At 48.3% G+C, this 19,237-nt stretch overlaps 1 protein-coding gene across 3 annotated transcripts in view; it reads right to left on the bottom strand.

The window, feature by feature from the left end:
- AGAP1 (ArfGAP with GTPase domain, ankyrin repeat and PH domain 1) overlaps positions 1–19,237 on the bottom strand; it is a 562,113-nt gene that overhangs the window by 117,614 nt on the left and 425,262 nt on the right. For 2 of the 3 annotated variants that reach the window (XM_029224417.1, XM_029224416.1), the window contains one exon: positions 10,825–10,986. The exons of the other annotated variant lie outside the window; for it this stretch is intronic. In XM_029224417.1, coding sequence (XP_029080250.1) covers positions 10,825–10,986 — 162 coding nt within the window. The remainder of the gene's footprint in view (positions 1–10,824; positions 10,987–19,237) is intronic. 3 annotated transcript variants of the gene reach the window in all.

The following is a 19,237-nucleotide window of genomic DNA, read 5'->3' on the forward strand; positions in this document are numbered from 1 at the left end:
GAGAGAGAGAGAGAGAGAGAGAGAGAGAGAGAGAGAGAGAGAGAGAGGGGGCACTCTCTGTGCACTGAGGGCCCTCTTGGACCTTGGTCTGAGCAGATCGCATCACACCCTGGGTCTCAGTTTCATAGCTGAATGAAGTGACATCCAAAGACTCTGACAGCTCCACCATTTTGAGAACATCAAGAAAATGACTTTGAGAGATTATCTTGGAATCCCCTAAAAGTCGGCTGACTCGGGGTCCCCCCCCCCCGGCAGAATTCCAACCCCAGGATGCCTGGGGAGAAATGCCTGTCTTGAGTCCTCCTGATGGACATTGGAGGCTGTGGGTCGTTCATGCAGAAAAAGCAGCTCTAAGTTTAGGGCCAATAAGAGGAACTGGGGTCGGCCGCAGATCTGTACTTGTAGACAGCAAGCTTGAGAGCAGTTTGCATCTTTCAAAGGCGAGTCCACTCTTATGTACAGCAGGAGGCTGAGTATGTCTTGTTGCATCAGGAGTGTCCGCAGGGCCCTGGAGCTCCAAGCCACCTTATACCAAGATTTATCATGTGTTCACTTTTCATATTTTTTCCCTTTTTTGGAATAGCAGATATTTCATTCTGGAGCCTCCAACACCCAGGGTGCTGGGTCGAGGTCCCTTGGGCTCCCTGCACAGGCTGCTCAGGTGGCCACGGCTTATTTAGAGATCTGCTTTCTCCACTAGACAGTGGGCACGCTGAAGGCAGGGGCCCTCAGTCACTTTTCCATCCAGTCCCCGGCATAGCTCTTGGCCTGCAGTAGGTGATTAATGCACTTTCATGGAACTGAATCTAACTCTTTAGTTTGCGTGTACTTAAAAAAAAAAAGGACCAAAAAATCCTTCTCCTGTTGTCAGCTCATCATGATGGGAATCCTCTGTTCTGGCTTCTCCTACTGTGATCAACTCAACTTTGTTTATTTCCGACCCACAGACTTCCACAAAGGATCTGTGAGCACTGACAGCCTGTGTGTGTTTGTGTCAGAAGGACTGTACCCTGCAGGATGGCTTTTGAGTCAACTGTGCCCTGTCTAGGATGTCAATGTCTAGAGTAAACCCAGGTCTACTCAATTTTAGCAAGTTCATTCTTGTGGAAGCTGGAGTTACAACCTGAGAACTCTCTTTGGAAAAATGATCTGGTTTGTGGGAAGTAGGCAAGTCCATCAGAATATCCAGTGTCTCCTATCACTTCCGCCTCAAGGGTGAAGAAACCCAGCCAACCTGGCTCCCTCATCAAAGTTGCTGCATTTTAGGAATATCATCCAGGATGATGGTCCAGTTCTTGGTTTTTCCCATTTGCTCTAATTAACTGCTCAGCTTACTGATTTAGAGGCATGTACCAACTAGTTTACTAACAAGGAAGTTCAATTAAGAAGTCCTTCCTGTTAGAAGAAATTACTGTTGATTATGGAATTTTGATGGAATGGATGATGGAGACTTCTGATTTTCTTTCCTTCCACTGAAGGTAACTGCCAAAATTGTAACAAGGGGTAGATAAGGAGTGCTGCTGAAATGTTCACAAATAGGAGACCCAAGAGTGACCCACAAGAGTCACACCTGACAGCTTTCATACTCTCTCCTAGCTTTCCCCTCTAGACACCTCCAAATAATACAAAATCACACGAATCACACGAGAAAGCCCCTGTGGACAAGAAGCAAGCCATGGTGGTAGCTCCTGGGCCATCATGGGTTTCTTGCCAGTCATGTGTGCACCATCGCATCTAACATGGAGTAACCAGCACGTTAACTGTGCCCAAGGAGAGAGGAAAGGTGAGAACATCCTGGTGATAAGACACTTAAACAACAAAACTGCTCTCCTAATCATGCTGTGCAAAATCCCCAAATTACCACTGATGCCCCAAACTGCCCAACCCTCAACATGACCCAATGGTCACAGATGAACCCGAGCTGTGATACACCTGTGGACTGCCTTCTTGTAAAAATGAGTACGCAGGGGGCTTCCCTGGTGGCACAGTGGTTGAGAATCCACCTGCGAGTGCAGGGGGCACGGGTTCGAGCCCTGGTCCGGGAAGATCCCACATGCCGTGGAGCAACTAAGCCCGTGCGCCACAACTACTGAGCCTGTGCTCCAGAGCCCACGAGCCACAACTACTGAGCCCGCATGCTGCAACTACTGAAGCCCGCGCGCCTAGAGCCCGTGCTCTGCAACAAGAGAAGCCACCACAATGAGAAGCTCGCGAACCACAAGGAAGAGTAGCCCCCGCTTGCTGCAGTTAGAGAAAGCCGACGTGCAGCAACGAAGACCCAACACAGCCAAAAATAAATAAATTTATGTATATAAAAAAAAATGAGTATGCAGGGAAAATGTTGTACAATGCTCCTGCGTAATCATTCTTCATTTCCTCTCCAAAGTCTTCCAAAATATCAACTAATTAATAGAAATTTTTTCAGAAGATAAAAGGTAACTGATCAATTACAGCAACATCTGTTTTATTAGCATCTAAGTGAAAACAAAACTTTGTTTTGTGACTAATTCAATCACTACCACTGGTGTTTCAGGCTGTTGTAAATAGAAGACATTTAATGAAGGAGTGATGCTTTTTGTGGCATTTTATTAAATAAGATAACCATTACGTATTAAATCTGCAGAATCTACAATGAAGTTCTACAACATGTTAGCTTCCCCTAACCTTTACAACTCAATGCTGTGCTGTCTTTCTTCTGGACCACCCACGCCTCTCTTAAATACTCTGCCTGAAATCCTAGGTACAGTCTCTGGTGCAAGTCTTCTTCCCATATTAAGGCTATGAATGCCTTGGGGTGAGAGAGAAACTGAGTTTTAATTCTCTCGTCTCCCACGGAGCCAAACACACAGTGCTTCCTCTGTGCTTATTGCTTAATATTTGATGAAAGAATAAAATGATTCACAATGTCAGGTTCTTCTCTGAAAGAACAAAGGAAAACTAAGTCCTGTCTGGCCTCTGCAACTTGAAGTTAATGTAATTTGTAAACATGTTGGAGACCTCACCTCTGATGGCTTAGTGGGTACAGCTGTGATGGGCAATTTTTCTACTGTAATGGACAGAGGTCAGTTGTGACTTTTTCTCTACAGGGTAGTATTTCAATATCTATCCAGGATCAACCATACAATGAGTCTATAAAGACCCAGAATGAACTACCAGGGCGTGGAGATGAGAAGCATAAAATAAATTTCCTTCTGAGACCTTTAGTAAAAAGCACCATGAACCCAAGGGGACCAAAAAAAACAAAAAACCTCACAAAAAAGAAACAGAAAAACCCCAACAACAACAACAACAGGACTTCTGCATACCCTCTTGTATAATCAGACTGGGTAAATCCAGACTGGCCCTGCATTTTTAAAGAAAGATCTTTGCTACACAACTTCCAGATGTGATGATCCATATAAAAGTCAGTGTCTTTACATGGAATCTGAGAAATATCAAGGAAGCCACTCTGCCTGCCCCACTCCTAGATTCAAAAGCCGCTCCACACACCTCAAAGACTTGCTTTTTGCCTGGTGGAAAGAGTTTGAGGCAGAGAATCAAGAGACAGTTCTGTCACCTACCAGCAACCTGACCCTGGACAAGAAAGCCACTTAACCTCTCTCTACTTCTGCCTTTTCACTGGGGAAACAGGAAAATTAACACTGGATGCAAACTTGCATGAATGTTATAAAACTAACGAGAACCACCAGGTTGGGGAACCACAGAACTGGGACCGCAGAGACCATGGGTACATTTCAGCCGCAATAACCTCACTCCTGAACCCTGGATAAGAAGGTACCCAGAAAGGAGGGTGATTCAAAGGCAATGCCAAAAGACAGCAAGTCATTAGAGATCTGCAAAATCCCCACTACCCAAGAGCTTTCCAGGCACACGCCCTTCAACTTGGTTCTGGCCATGAACCCAGGGCCCCTGGGGCTAGCATCCTTCTAGAACCCGGATTCCGCTACAGTGGCCCAACCAGTGCTGGGCTTGCTACAGGGGACCAGGAACCTTGCCTCTCAGGACAGCCCCGGCTCTTACGAAGTTTTCCTTTTAGTATCTGAACTAAAATCCACCTCCTTGAAACTTCCACCCATTGGTCCCAATGAAACCCATCAGGGCCACCCAGGATGATTCCGGACCGTCTTTCCATGGTTGGAACACAGTTAGGACGCCCCCATGCCTCTTGTGCTGTGTCACCATCTTGCTTACCGACACGTGGACTGACTTCTGTTGATCTACGATCACCACTGAGATCAGCACCCAGATCTGAACATACCCATTTTCTTAAACATAACTAATAATCCTGAGCGAGTCAAATCCAACTTAAAATCAAGACGGTCACTGATATTTTAATATCTGTTGTTCCCAATGGTCTATTAAATAAGAATACAAGTAGTATTCGGGATTCAGAAGTTTTGTTGAAAAAGGTTAATAATACCACCTTCACATTTTTAATGGTAAGGCTGGAGGATGCTGGTTTCTAGGAAGCTTACCCTCAAAGTTAAACTCAACGGTGAAATGCCCTATTTCTGACGTTCTTAATGAACAGTCGTTTTCCCAGATAAAAACATCACAAAGGTGCATATCATTACAAACAGGGCCACAGAATTTGAAAAACTCTCACATATTTTTAGAGACTGTATGTATGGAAAGAACAGATCTAAACCTGGGGGAGCCTCCAGGTAGGTAGATAGGGGGCCAGATGCCCGGCGATGCAGAATGCGCTGGAGAAGTACGTCGGGTCCTCCAGCAGTTAGCATGGCAGCCCTTCACCTGCCCAAAGACACACCTCAGGTCTCAGTCCTGCACACACCCACCTGTCTGAGGCACTTCTGCTTTAAATGACATACGTCACCCACACTAGCTTGTACCTCTCCATTCTTCCACACTTACCTAAGGAAGGGGCTGGAATACTTTACAATACTGACTCTTTAAATGACATTAATAATTATATATGAGCCCAGTGACCATGCTGGAACTCAAAATACTCATAAAGGAATTCTTCAGTCATAGATTCTACTCCTATAATTCACTAGACTCATTCCATTCATTTTATTTAATTTTTAAAATTTAAATTTTTATTTTAATTTTATTAATTTTTTTATATAACAGGTTCTTATTAGTCATCCATTTTATACCCATCAGTGTATACATGTCAATCCCAATCTCCCAATTCATCCCACCACCCCCTGCCCCGCCCCGTGGCTTTCCCCCGTTGGTGTCCATACGTTTGTTCTCTACATCTGTGTCTCAGTTTCTGCCCTGCAAACCGGTTCATTTGTACCATTTTTCTAGGTTCCACATATATACGTTAATATACGATATTTGTTTTTCTCTTTCTGACTTACTTCACTCTGTATGACAGTCTCTAGATCCATCCATGTCTCAACAAATGACCAAATTTCGTTCCCTTTTATGGCTGAGTAATATTCCATCGTATATATGTACCACATCTTTTTTATCCATTCGTCTGTCGATGGGCATTTAGATTGCTTCCATGACCTGGCTATTGTAAGTAGTGCTGCCATGAACGTTGGGGTACATGTGTCATTTTGAATTATGGTTTTCTCTGGGTGTATGCCCAGTAGTGGGATTGCTGGGTCATATAGTAATTGTATCTTTAGATTTTTAAGGAACCTCCATACTGTTCTCCATAGTGGCTGTATCAATTTACATTCCCACCAACAGTGCAGGAGGGGTCCCTTTTCTCCACACCCTCTCCAGCATTTGTTGTTTGTAGATTTTCTGATGATGCCCATTCTGACTGGTGTGAGGTGATACCTCATTGTAGTTTTGCTTTGCATTTCTCTAATAATTAGTGATGCTGAGCAGCTTTTCATGTGCTTCTTGGCCATCTGTATGTCTTCTTTGGAGAAATGTCTATTTAGGTCTTCTGCCCATTTTTGGATTGGGTTGTTTGTTTTTTTAATATTGAGCTGCATGAGCTGTTTATACATTTTGGAGATTAATCCTTTGTCCATTGATTCGTTTGCAAATAGTTTCTCCCATCCTGAGAGCTGTCTTTTCGTCTTGTTTATGGTTTCCTTTGCTGTGCGAAAGCTTTGAAGTTTCATTAGGTCCCATTTGTTTATTTTTGTTTTTATTTCCATTACTCTAGGAGGTGGATCGAAAAAGATCTTGCTGTGATTTATGTCAAAGAGTGTTCTTCCTATGTTTTCCTCTAAGAGTTTTATAGTGTCCAGTCTTACATTTAGGTCTCTAATCCATTTTGAGTTTATTTTTGTATATGGTGTTAGGGAGTGTTCTAATTTCATTCTTTTACATGTAGCTGTCCAGTTTTCCCAGCACCACTTATTGAAGAGGCTGTCTTTTCTCCATTGTATATCCTTACCTCCTCTGTCATAGATTAGTTGACCATAGGTGCGTGGGTTTATCTCTGGGCTTTCTATCTTGTTCCATTGATCTATGTTTCTGTTTTTGTGCCAGTACCATATTGTCTTGATTACTGTAGCTTTGTAGTATAGTCTGAAGTCAGGGAGTCTGATTCCTCCAGCTCTGTTTTTTTCCCTCAAGACTGCTTTGGCTATTCGGGGTCTTTTGTGTTTCCATACAAATTGTGAAATTTTTTGTTCTAGTTCTGTGAAAAATGCCCGTGGTAATTTGATAGAGATTGCATTGAATCTGTAGATTGCTTTGGGTAGTATAGTCATTTTCACAATATTGATTCTTCCAATCCAAGAACATGGTATATCTCTCCATGTGTTTGTATCATCTTTAATTTCTTTCATCAGTGTCATAGTTTTCTGCATACAGGTCTTTTGTCCATTCATTTTAAACTGTAAGTATAAGAAAATGATTGTTCTTAATTTAGGTGACAGCACTTTCTTTTTTTAAAAATTTATTTTATCTATTTTTTCATTTATTTTTGGCTGCATTGGGTCTTTGTTGCTGCACGCGGGCTTTCTCTAGTTGTGGAGGCTACTCCTTGTTGTGCACGGGCTTCTCATTGTGGTGGCTTATCTTGTTGTGGAGCACGGGCTCTAGGCGCGCGGGCTTCAGTAGTTGTGGCTCGCAGGCTCTAGAGCGCAGGCTTGGTAGTTGTAGCGTACAGGCTTAGTTGCTCCGCTGCATGTGGGATCTTCCCGGACCAGGGATCGACCTGTGTCCCTTGCATTGGCAGGTGGATTGTTAACCTCTGTGCCACGAGGGAAGTCCCAAGGTGACAGCATTTTCTACCATTCTGTGTAGAACTACTGTTCTTCTGCAGAAAAGAACTACTAAAATCGAGTCTGATGAGGGCCAGGGCAGTGAGAAATTCATGGAAGGAAGATCCTTATTTCCATCAGGAGCACCAAGGATCCCCAGGTGGACAGAGAGTTTCTGGCTTTTCAGGCAGCATAAATACTGATGATACACTTTAGCCTTTACTTTCTGAACAAAGATGCCACAAAGGTAAGGAATATCCAGCGCTAGAACCTCTGTGCTCAGCTAAGAGCCTGGGAAGGGCGTGGGGGCTCCCTTTCGGACTTGGCTGGGCGACGGCTCAGAAGTGCATCTGGGGAGCTCTGACCCCTCCCTCGGCGGGGTTCAGGCCAGGCCCTCGGGGGCCACGGTGGACAGAGGCTTCCGGTCTACCATGCTGACGAAAGATCAGTGGACAGACGTGCCCAGGGGCTTGTAAGAGGCACCGTGAAAGGTGTGGGCAGCACACGGCTTCCGCTGGCTCACCTCCACCTGCCCTCCAACGCCCTCAGAGGCAGGCCTGGGTGGCGGCAGCAGTAGTTCTCACACCCTTTGGCTTCTGGTTGGGTCTGGTCAAGGAGGTGGCGGCATGAGACCAGAGGCAGGGAGGAGAGTGAGGTTAGGCGCTTCCCCTGCGCCCCCTCACCCTTTGGGTCACTGGGGTGGCACATGTCCCTCTGTTGAAGGACACAGCTCCTGATGGAGACCTCCCCCAGACACCGCCCTCTCTGGGTCCTCATAACCGGCCCCTCCTTTCCCCGTCACCCCACTGGGAGTCTGCACCATCCCTATAGCTCTTCCCACACCCTGCCCACACCTCTGTAGATAGTCCCTGTGGAAAATTCCTATCAACGACGCAGTTGAGGGTGCCATGTTTTCGCGGGACCCTGACTGAAATAGCTGAATTTTATTTTTCTTATACTCTAAAGAGATTTGAGTCTAGTCATCTGTTCCAATGGGGTATGTCAAAAACTACACAATTCACCTACTTTATGGACACCATCTAGAGAACTTTTTGCATCTGCAATTGCGACTTTCCAGCACGAGGTCAAACAAAAGAGAATATACTGGTAATAATAAGTCACAGTGCTTTGCAGGAAAGAGAAATATTGTTTTACAATTAAAATTAAACAGCCCTCTAAAAATACACAACTAGCTTTCATTTCAAGAAGAGAAGGCTTAGTTTTGATGGTTCCCACAATACACTTTGATTAATAAGAGTTGCTAAGAGTACCAAAAAATATTGTATATCATTGAATCGAAAATGATCTCAATTGAACGATGCATTCTGACTTCAGGGATGTGAAAATGTGAAGAAAAGAAAAATAGTGTGCCTTGGATACAATGCAATACAGCCTGTCTCTGAAAAATGACTCATTTATAGGTCGGTAGGTAACCTTTCCTCGGGAAAAATGATACATTTTCTTTTTTACCGAGAACTTGTCTTATTTTCTGTTGGAAAGACGTCACACTGTGGCATCACAGAGACAGTCCTCTGAACTACAAAGTGAGGCCCGGCTTCCTCTCTAATCATTAGTGTTGAACTTCTGAACACACACAACCATCACTCATCGTTCATGCCTGAGATGCTGTTGTGGTTTCTAAATTGGGTGTTTCTTTGGTGGCCGGGAGTCTGTCTTTCTGTCTGCAACACTGCCTCAGCAGTAAGGCCCTTTAATGAAAGGGTCTGTGGTTGGTTTGGGGTTGAGGATCTGACTCAGCCTCGTCACAGGCCATTGCTTGGAGCACACAGTACAACCTCAGTAACTCAGGCAGTGGAAGATGGAAACATCTCAGGCGTCCGACAAGCTTACAGTCACTTGGCAAGTTTTCTGCAAACTCACTGGATGACCGGGATGCTGACTTGAACCCGCAGCCCGATTAAACACGCAACCACTACTAATTTACTTTCAGTCTGTATCTTGTTCACACAGCTTTCACTACGTCAGCAGGTGGGTGGGATGACTAGAATGGGTAAAATGTGTGTAATGTAGCGAATGGTGGACTTGATCACCAGTTTCTACCAAGTGGCAGACACTTCTGGAAAAAGGCATTGGTTGGAAACACATGACAGACACGGTACGATATTTATCCGTGAAATGGGCATGATAGAGCAAATCTTACTCTTCCCCTGGGTATGTGGGGCACAGGTTCCCCACCCTGCTGAGAGGCCATGCATCTTCCTGGCTTTACCTCAGTCCTTTTGTTGGTGGGGTGTGGCCATCTGTGCATGGCTGGGGGCTTTTTGCTGAAGTTGTTGGAAGGTGTCTCATCAATGCTCAGCATCTGTGGCCGATTTCTTTTCCAAAGGGGAAGGTCAGTGGTGTCTGGGTGGGTGCTTTGATCCATAATCATTATTTTTCACCACTGCTGATATAATAGAATCATCCTCATTTATCATAACAGGAGAGAATTGGTTTTTATTGGCTAAACTTGTTAGCAGGAAGCTATGGGAAGCAAAATGGTAAGAAATGTGGTGAAGAAGGGCTTTCAGACTCCTCCCTGCCACCGTGGGAGCCCCAGCGAGCTCCCTGACACTCTGAACCCCAGTCTCCTCATTATAAATGAAAACGCCACCAACCAACTCACAGGATTACGGTAAATGACACAGAGCATGTACTGTAAACTCTGCTCCTTCCCTGCTAACATATACGTTGTGGGTCTACAGGCTCATCTTTGGATATTAGGAGGGAACAGGCACTTTCTTTAACACTGAAACTTACAGTTTGAACAAAAGAGTATTCAGAAAAAGTGTGGCAGAAATAGAGAAAAAGGATATCGGTTATGAGGGTATTTCCAGTGTATGTGGAATCCCTGTTGAAACCAGATTCTTTTACTACTATTGGTCTCACCAATAATTATTCATGTTATACAACCATGTTTGGGAATTTTAATTTTCCTCTGAAGTATCTGTTTAACTTGTTTATTGAAACTACATTAATTTCACCTCCCATAATGTGTGTGTACGTGTGCATGCGTGTGTATCTCCACTTGCATCCATGGAATAAAAGAACACAAGTCCATCAGAAGGGGCCGCTTCTGAAAGATCACATCGGGCCATCGCTGAGAATAAAACCCGACTTCAACAAGTCAAAGGAGAAGCAAGACAAACTGTGTCAGCGGGAATACTAATGCAGCTCACAAAACAAAAAGAGCGACGGACGCTAACAGAAGGGGCGTTTATCATCACACGTCACTGAAAGTCAGCATCGGAGTGGCTGTCGTACTAGAGTTAAGTCTACCGGTGTCAGGGAAGATTCCTAAATTAGGAGGCGCCGATCTTTTTTGGAGGAAGACAACATGGCACAGCTCGGCTGGAGCAGACACCTCGACCCCAGGTTGCCGGGGTCGGGGAAGACCAAACAACTTGACCAGGTGTTACGAAGGGGACACCAGCGGCACCATCGACCAGGCCACAACTGCCAGGAGGTAAGACAGCTGCTGTGGTTGGACAGTCTCGAGAATCAGTGAGTGAAGAGAGGGTCCCCTAGCACCGCCTTGTTAACAAAAAGCACACGCACTGACCTGCGTTACTGTGCATTTGTGGTTCTGAGGATAAATGATTCCACAAATGAGAAAAAAATAAAAATTAATTTTCAGGAACGCGGACTCTGGCCCCGAGGTCCCGGGAGGCCTTACCGTCAGCAGTGCCTGAGAGGCCATCGGCTTTGAAGTTGCTGGTGCTTTTCTTCCTCCGATGCTTCTTTCTGTTGGCGTGAGGGGAGGGGGGCGGGTCGAGCTTGGGGCTGGCGGTGCTGGAGATGCTTGGGCTGGAGCACACGGAGTCACCGAGCCCCGTGTCTGCCACCGGACCGGAAAAGGCAAAAGAACGCAAAGGTCAACACTTAAAAAGTAGACTTCGCAAAAGTACTACAGCAACGTTCCTCCAGTGCCACATCATGCTCCGCAAATAACACCTGGACCGGAGGCCCAGAGCATCCCGTGTTAAAGGTCACAGCGCCCCTGCAATTCAAAAGCAGGCTCTCCTCTTGGCGTCATCCTTATGCTCTGGAGAATTTAAAGTTCTCTCTCTCTCTCTTTTTTATTTTTTAGGCCTTTGCTTCTCCAACTTTTTTTTTTTTTGATTTTTATTGGAGTCTAGTTGATTTAAAATGTTGTTAGTTTCTGCTGTACAGCAAAGTGAATCAGTTATACATACACATATATCCGCTCTTTTTTAGATTCTTTTCCCATACAGGTCATTACAGAATACTGAGTAGAGGTCCCTGTGCTACACAGTAGGTCCTTATTAGTTATCTATTTTATATATAGTAGTGTGTATATGTCAATCCCAATCTCCCAATTTATCCCTCCTTCCTTCCCCCCTGATAACCACAGTTTGTTTTGTACATCTGTGACCCTACTTCTGTTTTGTAAATAAGCTCATTCATACCATTTTTTTTGATTCCACATATAAGCAGTATCCTATGATACTTCTTTCTCTGTCTTACTTATAAAGTTCTCTATTTTGCATAATTGGAGTTCTGGAAAAGGAAAGTGGGAGGTGGGAAGCTTTTTCCTTATTTTTCTCTTCCCGTAATTACTGTGATATAGTAGGAATGAATTAAAGACTCTTAGGAATACACATGAAAGTGTCATCTTAAATGGGGTTGATTCCGTGTGTGTACCCACAAGATAAAGGCATTCCTGATTCTCTGCCCTCTACCCCCAACATCACGTATGGCTGTACGTTAGTTTATTAGTAGTGAAAATCGGCATGCCACTCCCCTCTCTCACTGATGTCCAGCAATAGGGTTGGAAGTCCATAGTAGACCTGCCAATTTTTGATTCACAGAAGCTACTTACAAAATTTTAAAACCAGTGCACAAATGTGATCATTCACTGGAAGTGAAACTCTCAATTTATTAGGTCTGTTTTTACTTTATCAGAGAGAAGAACAGAATGCCATGAAAACACCTGAAATGAACATGGAATTCAACAGAACGGAAAAGTACCCAGAGAAAGTGATGGGGGAACACCATCTAAACACCTCCAAAGTTCTAAGAGTTCTGTATTTCATGATTCAGCATCTTTGTAACTCAAAAGACAGACGTTCTGTGCGATATATTTCATTCATTCAACAAATATTTTTTAAGAGCCTACTGTGGGCCACCACTTTTCCGGATGTTTGGGATCCATCACTGAGAAAGACAGATAAAGGTTCCCGTCTAAGTGGCACTGACACAGTAGTGGGGCCACAACCCACAGCTCATTACGAGGTGGTGAGAGCTGGAGAGGGAAAAGGAGGGCGCGAAGGGTGGACACTGGGGAGGCAGCAGCGCGGTGAGGGGGAGTTGCCATTTTAAATGACAGGGTGGGTCTCACTGAGAAGGTGACGCGTGAGGCAATAGTTGAAGATGGTAAAGGCGTGAGAAGGTGAATGTGCACCTCGGGGAGGAGGAAGTTGCCAGAACCTGGCCCGAAGACCAGGTGTGCGCGCCTGGTGTGTTCCAGAAGCAGAGGGGGGTGCCAGTGGCCAGGGCCAGTGAGGATGGGAGACTCACAGCAAATGGCACTGGAGAGAGGAAGGGGCTTGGCCACTGTCTAGAGCCCTGGCTTTTACTCTGGGGGAAATGGGGAGCCTGGCAGGATTTTGAACAGAAGGATGACACGATTTCAAATATAAAGATACTCGAAATCAAAATGAATTTAAAATCCTTTCATTTTCTGATGTTCTAGGACATTTCATCATGTACTGAGAACTGTCAAAGGACACAGTATCTTTTTAGCTACAAATATGGTTCCAGGAGTGCCCTAGGATGCAAATTCCTGATATCCTAAGACCAGCGATCCCGTCCCATCTCTGCACGGTCGGAAGGGTCAACCTTCTTTCCATATCCCCGTCACCTGTGGCGCAAAGGCCTCTGGGAGCCTGTCCTGGGAGGGGTGTGAAAAGTCAACCCACGGCTCCTGCAGGAGAACCTGCCTCAAGGAGCCTGGGGCTCCAGGCTGCATCTTTATCCACAAAGTGGCCGTTTCTTCTGCATTCTCTTTCCAACTTCCCACCTGCTCTCCACTGAAGCCACACTCACCCTGGGTCCGATCCTTACCCCCCAGGCCTGGACGGTACAGCTAACTGCAGGAGGGCTCTCTCCTGCTGGCTTGCCACCTTTTAAGTTGTCCCAGTCTTCCGCAATACGAATCTTCTAAAAGTGGCAATTCTTACATACATTTAAAAAAAAAATACTAGATCCTACTGAATATCAGATGAAAGCTGTAGGCATCCCAGAAAAAGAAAAAAAAAAAAAGGCCAGTCTAGTTAATACTTGTGCGCAATTTCAGAGGGTTTAGAAGCTGCCTGATGTTGCTAAGAGGGTCCAGGGACCCCAAGACCACTGGCTGATCGTAAAGCAACCCTTTCACATGTTAGTCAATGCTCAAACCTTACAATGAATATTTTTGTACATTTCAAGTATTTGCTGCCCAGGTTTCAAAAGTCTTCACCCTCTGACTGCATCCTCTCTGACTCTGAAGTGTTAAGAACCCATCCTGTGCTGGGTGTGGTGACAGGCCATGGGGAAACAATGGTCCCAATGACCCTCCAATCGCGGAGGCAGATGAGGGGCGCAGGCAGAGACAGCTGCCCTCTGCCGCAGCACGGCTGGCGTTTCATTATTTCACTCTGTCCCTCAGGTGTCCCCTCAATTCAATGCACAATGTTCATTCCCAACTACGCCTCTTAATCCTTATGTCACAATCTCTCCCAAGCTAACATTTCTCATCTCTGAACCCCTACTGATCCTAAAGCTGGTGCTTCCTGCCCTTGGCCGTCTGTCCGTTATCGGGATGTAGCTGGCATGGTTGTTTCCCAGGGCAGCTAAAGGTGCTCACCCCCGTACTGAGCCGCCCGATGCTGGGCACGCGGTGGATGCAGCATTATAATAGGGACACCTGGGTCCCTTCCATCATCCAGCAGTTCTTTAAGGTGGGTACCAGTATCTCTTTTTAAGATGCTCAGAATATATACATAAGCTATACGGTCATGTAACAGGCTTCCATATACGTGAGGTGGCTCTATTTCTGGGTTCTCTATTCTTCTCCAGTAATCTTTTCACCTATCTGTGTTCTATTAGCACATGGTCCTGAACGCTATGGCACTTTAGTCACCTCGGTACCTCATAAGGCAGGGCAAGTCCCCACACTTCGTTATTCTTCACAATTGTCTTAGGTCTTGTTGGCTGTTCTGAGCACACAACTTTGTGTATTCACCCAAATCGATGGAAAAGATATTCAACAAGGTGAGGTCAAGACAGAGCCTTGAACCTTCACTCACCAATCCACAACCAGAAGCTCTGTTGAGTGATCACTGAGTAGGACCTGGGGACATCATACTGTCTGTGCATCCAGCTCAGACACCTGTGAACTTGCCTATAAAGAAACTATGGTACAGCCTTGTCAAACACGCTGTTGAAAGCTAGACGGGTACCCAACTTACAGATATGTCTGCCAATGTAAAAACAAGAAAGGGAAATCCATTTAATACTTCTCCTCCTTAATGAACTATCTCTGTTCAATTAAATCACCGTTTCCTTTTCTATACGCACACAAAGCAGAGTATTACCAATCTAATTCAGAATCCGACCCGGGCTGGATTTTAAACTCACTGGTTTAGGGCTCAGAATTCAGCATTTTGGAAACGAGGATGACAGGCGCCTGTTTCTAGGCATCTCCCCTCACCCCTTCCGACTGCAGGAAACTTTCCGCAAAGTAACTGACAGGGACACGGCAATCTCATTTCCAAGGATTCTGAGGATCTTACAATACGTGAAGTTGAGGGGGAGACTCCTGGCTGGCTTGAAGAAAGTAGCTAAGTGCCAGTCTCGAGAAGGGACTACTTGCAAGTGATGATACCCACCTTCCCCTAAGGGACCATCAGAGCCAAGCTCATGTGCATCCTTTACAGCCCTCCCTTCTGGGAGCCCATCCTCAACACCAGTGGCTCCATCCCCACGTGGCTCCATGTTTCCAGTAACCCGCTGGCTCACCACTGGGAACCCTCACCCAGCGACATCTGGAAACGTCTGGAGACATTCTTGGTTATCAGACCGAGCAGGGTCGGGGTGCCATAGGCATCGAGTGGGCACAAGCCTGAGATGCTGAAAAACACCCTACAACACATAGGACAGCCCTGCCGCAGAAAACCGTCCTGCCCGAAACGTCAGTAGTGAGAAACCCGTGGATCGGAAGGGCTCTTCTATTCTTCTTCAACCTCTCAGACTCCTCCTCCAGAATCCTGTTCTGTGAGGGCTGGGGGCAATGTTCCTCACACCAGAGACCCTCCCGAAGGCTCCCTTTCCCTGGAGCTACCCTGGCTCTCCCCCGGGACACGTCTCCCCCTGCACCACAAAGCACGCAGGTGGGCGGGGCGTTCTCCCAGCCCCGCGCTGCTGCTTGCAGACCACTCTTTCTCCCCCCAAGTCCTGGCCCCTCTGAAGCCTGTGCCCTGGGATCGCGCTCGCTCCCCAAGACCCCAGGTCCCACCCCTTCACTGCCCGTTTCAGGAGCAGCTCACCCACCCTGACCTGTGATCACGTCCGGCGCCTCCTGGGCACTCCCTCCAGCATCCTGGCCTCCGGGCCCCTCCCAGGTGACCTCGTGAAGCTCCTTCCTCCCCCCTGCCGCCGCACCCGCTGCTCTCCTGGTCCGGACCCGGGCCCGCCTGCTGCAGGAACCCGCCCCTCTGGGTTCTATTCCCCGCCCCCCCCGCCCCCCATGCCCAGTCTGCCCAGCTCACCTACACCGGGGCCTCAGGTCCCATCTACCGGCCCCATCGGTCTTCACAGACTAACATCCGGCTCACGGTGCATTTCTCTCCCTACCCCGCGGGACGACATCACAGGCACTGCTCCTGCAGATTTCAGCCTCCACCTCTCCTGACCACAGCCCCCAGCATGATTGATGATTTCCACCCCTACCTGTGCCGCACCAGGACTCAGGCCCGGGATGGAAGAGAACAGCACCATGCCAACTGCTTCCTCTACTGTGTGGCCCCTTTATGGTGCAGGGGTGGGACAGGGGCCCAACCTCTGGCCTGTGCTTCAATCCACCGCATTCTGGAAGTAAATCCATCCCTCCCCCTCCAAGAGGCTCTATCACCCCTTCTCCACTCCCCTCAGACACCCTGCCCTGCATCCCACCCCCCCTCAAGGACCCCCATTTTCATATCACTGCAGACAAAAAAAAGAAACAATAAAAGCAGCAACCAGAAGAGGGCACCCCCCTTCCCGTCCCGGGTCCCCACGGACTCAGGGCCTCCTCGCCCCGCCCTGCTGCCAAGGCCGCCCGTCCCCCCGCCCCGTGAACTGGCTTCCACCCGGCAGTTCGCACCCTCTCCTGCCTGCATTAAACGTGCTGCATCGCTGTATCATCTCCTTTCCTAACGAAACCCTCCCGTGACTCCAGGCCCTCACCCAGCCACCACCTGGTTTCTGCTCCTCCTTAAAGCAAAGCCCCTCAGAGCCGTCCTCCTCCTGGCTGCCTGTGGCAGGTGTCGCCTGCCCGCGTCTGATCCGCCAGCCCGACACGCCCCTGCTGAGGCCCTGGTACCCACAGCCTCGTCCATGGGCAGGTCCCAGCGGGATGGCGCCCGTCTCAGCAGCGCCCCACGTGGTTCCTGGCTCCCTCCCTGGCTGGGAAGCCGCGGCGAGGCCTTACACTAGTCGGGTGGGAGGAAAGCTAGGAAGCTGTGGGTCCTGGGGTCCAAAGGATGATGGCTGGGAGAGGCCCCCATTCTGGCCCTCGCCCTCGGTCACCTCCTGTCCAGCCCTCCCTGCCTCCCTGGTGAGGCGGCCCTCACCACACGGCACACCCCATCAGCTGTGCCTTTGTATCTTCGTTAACTGGACACCTTCTGAAGGCAGGAACGTCCTTCAAACCTCTTCACCAAGACAGAGCCTGAAATGCCCTGGGGATGAATGATGGGGGTTCCAGGCATGTCTGTGGAACTGAGTTTTATAAAGAGTTGATTCTCTCTTGCAGAAGCTTTAACACAGGTGGATGGCACTGCTTTGGGTGTGTAACAGAGAATCACGTTTGCAACTTAGTTTTAAAAGTAACCACAAGCGGGCTTCCCTGGTGGTGCAGTGGTTAAGAATCCGCCTGCCAATGCAGGGGACACGGGTTCAAGCCCTGGTCTGGGAAGATCCCACATGCCGCGGAGCAACTAAGCCCGTGCGCCACAACTACTGAGCCTGCAGTCTAGAGCCCGCGATCCACAGCTACTGAAGCCCGTGTGCCTAGCGCCTGTGCTCCGCAGCAAGAGAAGCCACTGCAATGAGTAGCCCCCACTCGCCGCAACTAGAGAAAGCCCAGGAGCAGCAACGAAGATCCAACACAGCCAAAAGTAAAAATAAATAAAAAATAAATAAATTTATAAAAAAAAAAAAAAAAGTAACCACAAGCATGCTTCTGTGTCAAACCGCAGTCAGTTGGGTAAGTTTCCAGCAGTCTGGAACCTATTTTTAGGTGAGCAACTAAGACGGTGGATAAAGTCTATTTACGTTGCCAAAGTATCTCCCTTAATAGACCCCTCCATCGACCACGCCCACCTCGTGGGTCCTCTGTGCTCTGGGGGCCAGCTCTGCCTAGGCACCTGGGTCACGTCAGAGACTAGAGGGTGAAAATCGCTGTCCCCGAGTTGATTCCAATGACTGAGAGGATGCCTATCTGATCAGAGGACGAAAAGGGGAATCAGATCTACGGCGAGCACACCAACTGCATGGATCTAAACATATGTACACAGAAGTGCCACCTACACGCAGAGAGAAGTAAGGTGAGGAACCATCCTCATGTCCACTGTCACCAAGGTGAGCACAGGCAAGCCGGCCCCATGGCCTCCCTTGAGAAATAGGAATATGGCCCTGGGACGGCTGCTCGGGCCACTAGGACTCAGAGTGAGAGTGACAGAGAGCCAAGGTCAGGGGACGGCCCAGGAGCGGCGCGGGGGGAGGGAGAAGGGGAGGGAGAACAGAAGAACGTGAGTCCTGCCCTGGCCCCTGGAGGAAGGGACGGAGGAGGGAGGTGAGCTTTCAGGATGACACGGGTTGCCATCTCGTAATAAGAGCAATAATGATAATAATGAAACCAGGAAGCAGAACCAGCCCTGGTAAGCCCCAGAAGTTCTTCCGCGGGCAAGGAGGAGCATGAATAAAGTAAGGGATATGCACCAGTCCCCTGGAGACCAAGAAGCATTTCCCATCCATGGCCTGGTTTGCTGCTCACAGGATCAAGGTACCGCCAAGAAAACCATCACTGCCCTGATGCAGAGACTTTCCAGGCCCTCCTGCAGGTGAGGCTGGAGCCCTGAGCGCCTCCCTGCCTATGTCAGTACTCCACCACTGCGGTCCGGGCCCTGGACACGTGCTCCTAACGTTTTCGCTGGAGGAGGGAAAGTAGCCACTATGAGGTCAGGCGTCCAGGTGGCCGGGCTAAGGGGGTGGGCAGAGAAGTCCCTGGAAAAACCAGATGCTCTGGGGTGGGGACAGTGGGAGCAGGCACAGTTCAGGGCTGGTCAGCTGGGCGAGGAAAGGCAGCTGCCCACGAACCAGGAGCGCCCACTATGCGAGGGGACCTGCACCAGGGCCCAGAGGAGGAGGTCGGAGTGTGAGTCATGACAGAGGCCAGGGAGGGGCAGGGCCACGCGTGGTCAGGGAGGCCTGGAGGAGAGAGGGGCCCTGGCAGCCCTGACCATTCTCGAGGATGGGGGTCACGTCGAGGAAGCTCTGGTTTCTAGCTAACTGGGTCCCGAGTCCCAGTGCCGGTATATGAATGCCCGGCTTCTAGATTTGGAGAACTCCCTTCCAAAAGGAGTCATTTAAAATTCCCCTGGTTTAGGGCTTCCCTGGTGGCGCAGTGGTTGAGAGTCTGCCTGCCGATGCAGGGGACGCAGGTTCGTGCCCCGGTCCGGGAAGATCCCACGTGCCGAGGAGCGGCTGGGCCCGTGAGCCGTGGCCGCTGAACCTGCGCATCCGGAGCCTGTGCTCCGCAACGGGAGAGGCCACAACGGTGAGAGGCCCGTGTACCGCAAAAAAAAAAAAAAAAAAAAAAAAATTTC

This window comes from Monodon monoceros, unplaced genomic scaffold (genome assembly GCF_005190385.1).
Source record: "Monodon monoceros isolate NGI ecotype Baffin Bay Population unplaced genomic scaffold, NGI_Narwhal_1 Super_Scaffold_16, whole genome shotgun sequence".
NCBI lineage: Eukaryota > Metazoa > Chordata > Mammalia > Artiodactyla > Monodontidae > Monodon > Monodon monoceros.